At 42.6% G+C, this 12,042-nt stretch overlaps 2 protein-coding genes across 4 annotated transcripts; one reads left to right on the top strand and one right to left on the bottom strand.

Annotated features, from left to right (window-relative positions):
* The first annotated feature begins 2 nt into the window (after positions 1–2).
* LOC119719536 (elongation factor 1-beta-like) lies at positions 3–5,197 on the top strand. The gene is made up of 6 exons (XM_038188998.1): positions 3–177; positions 875–997; positions 2,409–2,620; positions 2,923–3,048; positions 3,672–3,739; positions 4,045–5,197. Exons 1-6 carry the CDS (start codon positions 98–100, stop codon positions 4,129–4,131), a joined length of 696 nt encoding a protein of 231 aa, XP_038044926.1. The 5' UTR covers positions 3–97; the 3' UTR covers positions 4,132–5,197.
* Positions 5,198–6,270: 1,073 nt separating this feature from the next.
* On the bottom strand, positions 6,271–11,355 carry LOC119719535. Of its 3 annotated transcripts, none has more exons than XM_038188995.1 (6): positions 11,222–11,355; positions 9,238–9,381; positions 8,592–8,789; positions 8,172–8,282; positions 7,339–7,464; positions 6,271–6,822 (listed from the first exon to the last, which is right to left on the bottom strand). In XM_038188995.1, exons 1-6 carry the CDS (start codon positions 11,258–11,260, stop codon positions 6,682–6,684), a joined length of 759 nt encoding a protein of 252 aa, XP_038044923.1. In that variant the 5' UTR covers positions 11,261–11,355; the 3' UTR covers positions 6,271–6,681. The 3 variants fall into 3 exon arrangements, with proteins under 3 accessions (XP_038044923.1, XP_038044924.1, XP_038044925.1); XM_038188996.1 differs by having other exon boundaries at positions 11,235–11,343; XM_038188997.1 differs by lacking the exon at positions 11,222–11,355 and adding an exon at positions 10,657–10,673.
* Positions 11,356–12,042: the final 687 nt, after the last annotated feature.

The following is a 12,042-nucleotide window of genomic DNA, read 5'->3' on the forward strand; positions in this document are numbered from 1 at the left end:
AACATCTCAACACGTTTTTGATCCTTTTCAATCAAGTCAGCTTTCGCTCGGGAAGGACATAGTGTAACCGGTTGAAATCCTTCAATTTATTGTCAAAATGGGATTCGGGGATTCGAAAACAACAGTCTGTCTGAATGCCCTGAATGAGTACCTTGCCGATCGAAGTTACATCGAAGGGTAATATGAAGCTCAAATGATGTTTCACAGGGTATTTTTAATCGGCATTTATTTTACCCACGTGTCATGGTGTCGTCAGTCGTGTAATTAATACATGATGAGTGTCGCGCATTAATCGGCCGTCCGGCCCCGGCCCGGGGGAGGGGGGGGGGGGGGCTGGTACCATATTTCAATAGGGGGCGCTGTTCAAATTCGACGATTAGTAACACTGGATTACAGAATTGTGTACCGTATTTTGAACAGGTGGACATTATACCAGTATAATTTTGGGGGGGGTGTCACGGCCGGGGGGGGGGGGGGGTTCGACTTATTTTTTAGGAATTTGTATGATAATTTTTTTTTATTTGACAGAGCTGGGGGGGGGGTTGACCCCCAAAACCCCCCCATTTTTTCCCGTAGAGAAGTTTGCAATATTTTAATACCACCCATAAAAAAAAGACAGTTTGAATTACATGTATTGTAGGAAGGAAAGATTCCCATTTCTGGCCATCACTAATTTTCCCTTCACTTCAGTGACCTATCAGCCATCAGAAAGTGATAATATGTCCTAAAAAGTCAAATTGAGCGTGGAAACTATTGAAGTATTTATATAGTATTTACTGAGAAAACACTTGGACATTTTTTGCGTTAAAAAACTCTTTTTTTGGACAGTTGCCGTAAGGAGCCAGTGTTTTGTTTCTTTTCTTGGTCAACACAGGTACACCGTGTCACAGGCAGATGTAGTAGTCTTCGAGGCGCTCTCTGGCGCCCCACCGGCTGAACTCTACAACGCATTGCGCTGGTATAACCAAGTCAACTCCTACAAAAGCCAGTTCAGTAGGTGAGTATAGTCACTATGCAATTTGCACGTTGAATTGATCAGTCGTGGAAAAATCAGTGGAATATTGTTATTTTACAAGGAATCATGGAAAGTCAATATTCCCAGGGAAAAGATCACGGAAAAGCCTAGCCCGACTGCGTCTGGCCGTACAGTACTATCGCAAGCTCTGTAGTACGGCCAGACGCTGAATGCTTCCAAAAAGACTGAATTTTTTTGGCCGCCGATGTAGCGATTTTGCTACATCTTTCGATCGCAATTATCTTTTCATCCAGGACACAAATTTCCAAAGTTAAGGTTTGTAGTCGTAGAACAACTCATACCTTTTCGAAAAAACGTTGTTTGGTCTCAATATTTTCATCCATCTGGCCACAAGACGAATTTCAGTCATCAGATTCCACAAATATCGTCCCCCATGCGATCCCCCGTGCGATTTCAAAATGGCGGCCGCGCTGTAATGTATGCAATATGCAGGCGCGCCCGCACAATCTCATGAATATGCATAAACAGTCTGTGACGTATGACCTCGTGTTTTTGGACGTACGGCCCTGCCGCACGCACGTCCAAAAACACAAGGTCGTACGTCACAGACTGTTATGCATATTCATGATTTGCGCGGGCGCGCCTGCATATTGCATACGTTACAGCGCGGCCGCCATTTTGAAATCGCATGGGGGATCGCATGGGGGACGATATTTGTGGAATCTGATGACTGAAATTCGTCTTGTGGCCAGATGGATGAAAATATTGAGACCAAACAACGTTTTTTCGAAAAGGTATGAGTTGCTCTGCGACTACGAACCTTAACTTTGGAAATTTGTGCCCTGGATGAAAAGATAATTGCGATCGAAAGATGTAGCAAAATCGCTACATCGGCGGCCAAAAAAATTCAGTCTTTTTGGAAGCATTCAGCGTCTGGCCGTACTACAGAGCTTGCGATAGTACTGTACGGCCAGACGCAGTCGGGCTAGGAAAAGCCGTGGAATACTGTGTAAGATCCTCCAACTGCGTCCGTGTACAAATTGCACACAGCCTCAATCCTGCAAAATCGTCTGTTATTTCTTGAATGTGGTCCTTGGAGGGGTGACCACTGCCTCAATCCTGCAAAATCCTCCGGCAATCACTGTCAGTATGTTGAGGCAGAGCCAGTGACATCCTGGAGCAGTACGGAGGATTTCGAGTATAATTTCGAGCATTGTACAAGATCTAGGCCTGAATTTATGCCCGGCTGAGCATGAACAACACAAAGTCCAGGCCAAGACCTTGACACAGTGCATCCTCCAAAATCAGCCACATGTTTTTTGCCATATAGCCTCAATCCTGCAAAATCCTCCATTTCGCAAAGAGGATTTTGGAGGATATACATGTAAATATGTGGCTTTAACCCTCTGCACGTCTCCCAATTGTTATCCAGCTTGCCAGGAGTCAAGAAAGACGTGAGCGAGTACGGTCCGTCCGCCGCGGCCACATCAGCGGCCACACCAGCAGCACAGAATGACGCGGACGATGACGATGATGATGACGACGTGGATCTGTTTGGCTCAGATGACGATGACGATGAAGAAGCCTTGGCCGCCATGCAAGCATCGAGGAAAGCAGCGGAAGACGCCGCTGCAAAGAAGAAGAGTAAGGCCTCTTTGATGTTGTTTATTTATTTGTTTATTTTTATGGATTTTACCCGAAAATGGCTGCCTACCAGCCAAGTTTGCTCCCCAGGGAGTTGAGAAGGTTCCAGGAGTGTTTGCTGGTTGGACACGGGTAATAATAATTGTAAAGCGCTTTGATACCCCGTTTAAATTATAAAAGTGTTATATAAATGTCTGGTATCATTAGAGCATCGTTACAGCATAGTGGAGGTCACAGGTTCAAACCCCCCTCCTGTCAATTTCTTTGTTCAACTTTTTCAAACTTGTTTCCTTCGATGACAGAACCTCCACCCATTGCCAAATCCAGCATTGTCCTAGAGGTCAAACCCTGGGACGATGAGACCGACATGAATGAAGTAGAGAAACTGGTGCGTAGTATTGAGATGGACGGCCTACTCTGGGGAGCTTGTAAGTATATTGTTGATGTCCCCTAATGTGGCGTAGCCCCTAACATGGCACACTTTGATTTTTCGCCTCTAGCGCCTTGCCAGAGCAAAGGTTTTATCCGAAATTTCACAGTTGGGTTGTTTGTTTATTTACAGTTTGTTTGTTTGTTTTTTCTTTTATGCACATCTAGAAAATGGAAAATGTCAGAATTGTTGCTCATCATCATTCCCAGGACCCTGTCCCAAGGGGGGGGGGGGGGGGGGGGGGCACAAACAATTTTGCTCTGCCAAAAAGTGGGTCCAAAAAATTTGACGTGGGGTTCGGGGCCTGTTTAAGGGTCCCAAAACTTTTTTGGATTCTAGATACTCTGTGGTGCGATCTGAGGCAATTTCCGACCACTTTGACCAAATTTTTTTTTGTAAGGAAAAGATGGTGGTGCATGCAGTGCCTGCCTTTATTGCGACGTCACTTAAAAAACAAAAATTAGGTTCATTTGGGGGGGGGGGGGAGCATGCCCCCCCCCCCCCCGGATCCGCCCTTCCCCTGTCCCCCTTCCACAGATACGAATTGAAACCTAATTGTTGGCTATACATTGAAGCAACCAATCTTAATCTAACGTCGAATTCTTATGTTTCCCCACACAGCCAAGTTGGTTCCCGTCGGGTACGGCATCAACAAACTGCAAATCAGCTGTGTTGTTGTGGACGACAAGGTAAGATATCCACCTTTGTCATTAGGCCAAAAAAAAAGTCTGCGGTTTCTGGTCAGCGTGCGCATCGCCATAGCCATGTGCGTCAGTAAAAATAAACAGTTGTTTTTACAATGTAAGATTATGTCTCAAAACCACCGAACTCACTGGTTTGACTGGAATCCTGCTGCTGCACAATTTAACGTGTTTTTCGATGGGTTACGATCGAGTAGAAGATTCATGTGGCCTCTCTGGGCTCCCATATATTCTGCACTATAAGTACTCAATTGTTTCATTTTCGTAAATCTGTTTTGTTCCGATTCCGATAGGTTGGCACGGATGACCTCGAGGAGAAAATCACTGCTTTTGAGGACTTTGTTCAATCCATGGACATTGCAGCTTTCAACAAGATCTAGACAACGAAATTGTGGACTTGGATTGTGATAAAGATGGTTTCGACTGCTGATCTCTAATCAATGAAACTTTCCTCTTGTCTACCCGTGTTGAAAACAACATGGGTACTATTTCAACAGTGCGATAGTCCAAAGGTTCATTAATCCAAAGGTTCGTTAATCCGAAGGTTCGCTAGTCCAAAGTGTTCATTAGTCTGCAAATAGAATGAGGTTAAATTATACGGAGGTTCGATAGTCAGAATGGACAATAATGTTCGATAGTCCAATCGACAATAAGGTTCGACAGTCCGATTTGACAGCATTGAACATTATTGTCAAGTTGGACCATTAAACCTAGTGTGCTTTCAGATTAATGAACATTTAAACTATTGATCCTTGTTTTAATTTCGGACTATTGAACCTTCAGACTAATTAACCTATTCTAAATTCGAACTATCAAACCTTTGGATAAATGAACCTTCAGATTATCGAAGCTTCAGACTATTGCATCAAATGCTCAGATTAACGAACCTTATTTGTTTTTTGGACTAATGAACCCCGGGTATTGGAAATTTGTGTGTTACGACTATCGAGCCTTCGGATCAATAAGCCCTCGGACTATAAGCCTATTGAGCGGACCCCATTTCAACACAGATACTAAGTCCCATCCAACACGGGTGGTTGCACCGTTCAAACTTGCACCAATGTGCACATGGGTCGGCCGTAGATCTTAGAATTTTTACCCTGGTGTCTCGACCATGGTTGGGTTTTACCAATGTAATACTCTACTCTAGCCGTTTCACAGTTCTTATTTGCACCTTAACATCTCAATCCAGTAAAACTGATTTTGACCGCAACATGGCAGTCGTTTCAGAGGTTACAAATTCATTGGTCACCATTTCGAGTTGCATATGTATCATTTATAGTTTGACATAGACATGTTTGAAAAATGGCACATCTTTGGAACATTGACTGTTCATTGTGATTGATTTTGTCCATTAATACCACACTTGAATTTCTTTCAGGGTCCCATTATAATCATGTATCTTGATTATACACTAATAAAGGAGACAAAAATTATGAAGTTGGATTTCAATGTCTCTGTAAACTTATTTCTGTGGTTCCCAGAGGGCTACCTTAGTGTCATCATTTATGGCTGTCCCAAATATACTGAATTTTCCAATATTTGATCAACTGAATCTTCGCTTTTTGCCAGTTCGAATATTCACACGACTCAAAATCTCAAAAAGAACAATGAAGAGTTGTCTTGAAGTTGCATCTTGGTCAATACTACACTTTTTAGGTGGAGGGGATAACAAACGTCCCTTTGTAAAACATCCATAAAACTTGCATTGATGGCAAAGGCAGACCCTGTATTTAGCAGCCAATTGAAAATGTACGCCCAAGTTCAGATTCACATTTGCACATGGGACCTTAAGTCTTAATTGGGCACTCAAGTGCGAGGATAGCTTCAGTGTGTTTTTAAGTGTGATATACTCAACACAACTTTAAATAAGCACATTGTAGTAACGTGTCGGACTGAATAACCCCATAGTTGTTTTGTAAAAGTGAAAAGAAAATATGTTTCTCAAAATAAAGGGGGGAAGGACAATCACAGGAATGTAGACCAACAAGAAGTGAATATATTTTATAACATGGTGTTATGACGACACACAACATGCAAGAATTTAATGCAAGGCCAAAAAAAATAATAAGTCGGTCTCTGGTCAGCGCGCGCGTTGATTTTAATCATGCACGTCAATCTTTTTTTTTTCTCAAATTGTTCCGCGGTAGCTCCAACAGCCCCCTCTATTTCCACACCTCAATTTTTTTACCAAAGAGCACCAAGGAATGGGAAATTGCACCAAGGCAAATGATCGAAAGCACCAAGGCAAATTATGGAGGGCACCAATGTACATGAGGACATTAAAAAAGCAAAATAGTACCCACCTTGTCTGTACAATCCAAGCTTGAAGAAAAAAAAAAAAAAAAAAAAAGCCGCGTGGCCGCGTCAATTCCGGAACTTTGGTCTGACCAGAGACCGAATATTTTTTTTTTTAGCCTAACTAAGTACAAATGTAAAAACATCAACATGATCTCACATTTTAAATGTGGACAAATTATTTTTATATAGGCCTACTTGTATAATTTTCTGGTGAAATAAAACAATTGGGAAAACATTCCTTTCTCTCATATCCTTCCACAAAAACCGTTCCATTCCTTGAGCCCTGCACTACAAGCATATGGATTTCTCGTTGGCAAGCAAGTTTATATGTAGCGCAGCTTCTCAGAAATAGTTGGGCCAGCTACATGTCGTGGCAAGATCGACCTGAGGGCAGCTTTAGGCACTGCCTGGAAACGTCTCTCTTGAAAATACAATGAGCTACTATTTAGAATCAAGGTGAGGTCATGATTTTCATGCCAAGTTTGGAAATAGATTCTACTCCATTCTGGTGCAGAGTTACCCAAGCCCACATAATGCCTACATGTAGCAGCAAAAAGGCTTTATCAAATATTTCAGCTAATGTTTTTTAGTATCTTGCAGCTCTTTTCTCAGGCTCCCATTAGTAGCAGTTAATTGCCTTCGACGTTCTGGAGTATGAGATCCATGTAGGCGCAGGATATCAGGTCACTTGGCTGGATGCCAAGTTCCTCCATGAGATCATCGGCTATTTTGGTCCCGTCGGCCGTGGTCTGGTCCGGTTGCATCATCACCTGAAAAAATAAACAACAGTTTAAAAAAACTGTAAACTACTATATGAGTGGTGTGTTCTTGGATGAAAATGGTGAATATCTTGCCTAAATTCAAAGGCCCGAACATCAATGCAAATTTGTGACATCACGGCAATTTTTCACACTGTGATTTTGCAAAAGTTAAATGCATTTCAACTGGGGGGCAATTCCGTAAATTCGGACGTACATGTCAGACACTTTTAATGAGCTGCTGTTGGAAAAATGCACCCAACAGCTCGATTTTTGAGAGTCAAAATTTTGACCCACGAAATTTGATCTCGCAAAATAACACAAAAAACGGCATATTTTCAAAGGATGCCTGTGTTGACGTTTATATTTTAAACACCCTTTCCAATTAATACCATTTAAACTCGTTTGGTAGCCCAATTGGGCGCTTTCCAGTATGTAGTCTCCCTTTAGGATTTTGAACAATTTTGCTGCTTCAAACGAAAATGAGCAAAAAGCAAATGATCCTGAGCAACAAATTTTGGTCCAGACCTCCAGTTCCATGAAGCTTCCCAGTCTGTCCACCTCATCAATATGCACTCTGGTCTGTCCAACCATGATCAATGTTCTCGTCTTTTTGACGATGCCTTTCACGCCCAGGGCTAGGCTCAGCGTCGACTGCAAAGAAAGAAAGGGAAAAATTTGACTTTGAAATGGAAAAAAAAACGCATTCTGGTTATCTTCTGATACTGTTGCAAGCAACACAGCAATGCAAGCTAAAATCCAAACTTGGGTTGGGGATGGGAGGTGGTTAATCTGGGTATCACCCGTTATCCACGAAGCCAAATCTCTTGTATATAACGTCTGATATGTCTAGACATGCAGATAAATGCAAGCCGCACGCCAGCCAATCGGAGACAACTTTACTAAATCGTGACTTCATTTCACTCCCAAATCAGGACTAAATGGTTTGATTGGTCAACTCGAATGCAGTGTTTTGTAATACAACAACAACCGGGTGCATTATCGCGTAACATGATACAGAGCACGTGACACAGTTTTTTTTATTCATTGTCTATGACGCGCATTCGCCGTGGTCTATTACATGGACTAGGAGGTGGTGTGGGGTGCAAGTATTATTAGAAGGGGGTTGATACCAGCCGTTTCAAATTTGAAAAACCAGGAGGGGGGAGACCAGACCACACCTGGGCAGTCAGGTTGGCTGATTCCGTGGGTTTTCCCCAGAATATTCTGCTGGGGTTTTCGTCCCAAACCTAGAGCTGTAATTTCTTTTCACTGTCTCCTCTCTACAAGCGTAGGACGCTTTGGAGGAATCCCTTCAATAAACTGCAAAGCTAGTTTGCAAGGATTTGTGACTTTTTCACCTTCAGTTGATCCGGATGATGAGATTCAGTGACTGAGAACTTAGAAAGCTTGGGCCCGGTGGTGTCAGGTCTGTCATAGAAGACCAATTGTGAGAGTTTCGTTGGGTCCTCCTGTTAGACATAGAACAAAAAAGAATAAAAAAAATAAAAATAAGACACTGTATAACAAGGACTAGGGGGTGGTACCCAAACGTAAATAACTCATAAAAAATACTTCAAATCAAAGTCGTCTCTGTTGGGATGTTTTTGAGAACGGCTATTGGGACACTTGTCTGAACAATGCAGCCAGCATGACACAACAGCTACTCACGATAATAACAAAGTTACAACTGTCTTAATTGTGAAACCTGAGCATGCCAAAACCTGACACTGGTGCAAGTGGGGCACAAAGATTTGGTTCACAAACAAAAGTACAATGACCTTAAATTCTCGGAGTTTGAGCCTGCCATTGGGGCAATGAAAGAACGTGTCCTCCTGGTGTAGTACTTCTGATGTGTTGTTGCCGCTCAGCTCTTGAGCTTTCTTCCTGACAAAGTCCGGCTCTCTGAGGTGGGCTTTGATCTCAACATTGGACGGCATTGTAGCGGGAAAAACAGTGCAATGTACAAAGTGTGGAAGCTGCAAAGTTGACAATAATAAACAAAATTTGAGCAACAGATGTGTTGACAATGCCACGTCTCGCTTTGCTACCAAAGTTCAAAACCCCTCATCACAAGCTGGGGAAACCATAACGAAAAAATAGAAAAACCAAGACTACAAAGTAAATTTGACTTCATATTTCTTAACTAAGTGTCTAAGATGACATTTCAATAAGCTTTTACTCTGACAAGAGCAAGGCATCCATTATAGGTTTTTATTGGCAGTGCACAGCAAGATAGTACGCTCTTACTACTCCTAGAACTATGACTTATGAGGCTCCACGCTCCACAACGTGGAGCCTCAAAGTTCTAGGAGTACGCTCTTACTAGTTGCGATCTCAGCCAATCAAGCGACAGAATCTGCAGGTGAGATGTTATTTATAAAGGTCAATTTATTCTAATTACAAAGAAATGGAACAATTACTCACTCCCGGATGTGCGTTTCCCGTGCTGACTTTTGGTAGGCAGTAATTTTTAGAAGTACACAAAATTCCTTGCTTGTTTGGTTTCCTGACTGTCGGCCTTGCTGATGCTGCCGTCAAGTAATCAGTGACCAGACTTCTCACTCCAGCCTGTTGAAATTTTGATACAGAAAATTTGTGCAAATGATTGAATCTGGAAATTTCACGAAAAATAGACATCTGAAAAAGGCAGCACTTTCGCCAGACCATGTCCAAATGTTAAAAAAAGGCGATAAGTTGGGTCCAAGTTACTCGGACTAATAATTTAGAGGGTGAATATGCTTCTCAAGTAAAAAATAAACTATAAACTCAGCCTAGGCTAAATGTAACAACGAGTTGACCCATAGCCTAGGCCCTATATATCATGATCCGTGGCGTAACGCTGTCACTGTCATTGACTGTGAGTATAGTGCTGTCACGCCCCAACTATCGCATCGGTCCCAACTATAGTTGGGACTGTCCCAACTATAGTGCGGCAGTTGGGTCGGCCCAACTATAGTTAGGACTGGAGTTGCGCCGGATGCTTCATGCTTGATAGATCTTGTTGGATTAAATGTTCCGCGGCGCTGGCACCGTGTATTCGTCGTGCATGCATGCCGCAAGGCTGGCCGGTCACGTGGTACTGCCTAGTTGGACGAGTTGTCCAGCTGCTGGGTTTTATTATCCAGCAACATTTTGCAAAATTCAAAGATTGCCATGGCCGGCCAACTATAGATGGGCCCCACCCATAGCTAATGTCAAAGGTCCCAAGTCGGACATGTAAGCCAATGTAAGCAGAGCTGTAGAGAATGTTTTATAGTCGTACATCAATTGTAAACTATAGTTGGGACTGCCAAATAAAAATATTGCGGTGGTCCAACTACAGATGGTCCCCACCCATAGATCATTTCATTGGTCCCCAGTAAAGTCAGATGTGTATTAGAGTTGTAGGGAATGTTTTATAATCGTACAACAATGTACACTATAGTTGGGACCGCAAAATAAAAAGATTGGGATGGCCCAACTATAGATTCGCCCCATCAATAGCTAATTTCAGTGGTCCCCAGTTAAGTCAGACGTGTATCAGAGCTGTAGGGAACGTTTTATGGTTGTACATCAATGTAAACTATAGTTGGGACACCGCAAAATAAAATGATCGGAGTGGCCCAACTATAGATGGGCCAGCCCAACAATGGAACTTACAGTTGGGACCGTCCCAACTATAGTTGGGACAGGCCCGACTATAGTTGGGCCAGCCCAACTGTGGTACTACAGTTGGGCCTGTCCCAACTATAGTTGGGACAGGCCCAACTATAGTTGGGACCGATGCGATAGTTGGGGCGTGACAGCGACAGTAATATAGTGTGACTGTGCATGGAGGTAGAATTGTAATTCGTCACTGCGTACACGGCGTGTCTAGCTGGAGTTAGCCCCATAAATGTGGCCTATTTACTGGACTGCCTCCGTAAACATAGGCCACACATCCACATGTACAAAAATCGTGTCGACGGAGCCAAATTTTGATTTTCACATTTAGGCTTAGTTTGTAGGGTTTTTTTGCTTTAGAAGCATACTCACCCTCTTTACAGGCTAATCAGAAAGTGCTGCCTTTTTCAGATGAATATTTTTCGTGAAATTTCCAGATTCATTTTTACACGTTTGCGTATCAAAATTTCAACATGAAATTTCACAAAAATTAGACATCTGAAAAAGGCAGCACTTTCTGATTAGCCTGTAAAGAGGGTGAGTATGCTTCTAAAGCAAAAAAAACCTTCAAACTAAGCCTAAATGTGAAAATCAAAATTTGGCTCCGTCGACACGATTTTTGTACATGTGGATGTGTGGCCTATGTTTACGGAGGCAGTCCAGTAAATAGGCCACATTTATGGGGCTAAGCTGGAGTCAGCCCTTTCCCATCCCTCGCCCTAATCCTCTTGAAAAATCCCCAAAATATAAGTGGCTATGGTTTTACCCGTATATCACACCTGCAAAATGCACCAAGTTTAATCATCGATTACAACAATAGAGCAAGGAACTATGCAATGTGCCACAAAATGCAATGAATTTGTAGCGCCAAAATATCTAGGGATCTTCGGGTACCGATTTTCCACCATATGCATATCGAGGGTGAGAAGTCAGGAAATCAGACAACATAAACTTGTTTCAGTCGCTTAAAGGTAGCTGTGGATTCAGATGCACTTCACCAAAGTTCAAGTTGCGGCGAAAGGCGATCTATTTTCCAGAAAGTTAACTTCATTAATTTATTCAACGAATTTTTTTTATAAAAAACGACATGCGACAAATAACAATATTTGTTTTTCTTTCAATAACAATATTTTGTTTATCTTTCGTTTGTTTTTTCCTCCTTAATCTGGGGAGGCGAGTATTTTCTTTTCTCCTTTTATGGCTGACCTATATTTTCAAAGCCGCGGGCGCGCCCCCTCCTGCCGCGGACTGTATATAACATGACAACCGAGAACGTGTTTATCACGCTGCTTCACGCACGAACGCAAACCGAAGCTTTCGCCCGACTTCTCCGTCCTCGGCCTTTTTGATGTAGTGCAAGGCAGGTACTTCGAATGTGCCGGTGAATTAAAAAAAAGTCGCTTTGTGAGAGCTGGAGCTGTAGCTATATTTATGTGACGAAACAAAAACACATCGGTTCGAAACAATCTTCCGCCTTTTGTTTACGCACGTCTTGGCGGCAGTGCCCAATATTGAAAGTCTATTCTTATTATTCCTCCCCCCGTTTCTTAAATTGACTCCTTGAAGATGCGTGTCCCGTGCTCTTAG

This window comes from Patiria miniata, unplaced genomic scaffold (genome assembly GCF_015706575.1).
Source record: "Patiria miniata isolate m_02_andy unplaced genomic scaffold, ASM1570657v1 HiC_scaffold_8, whole genome shotgun sequence".
Classification (NCBI taxonomy): domain Eukaryota; kingdom Metazoa; phylum Echinodermata; class Asteroidea; order Valvatida; family Asterinidae; genus Patiria; species Patiria miniata.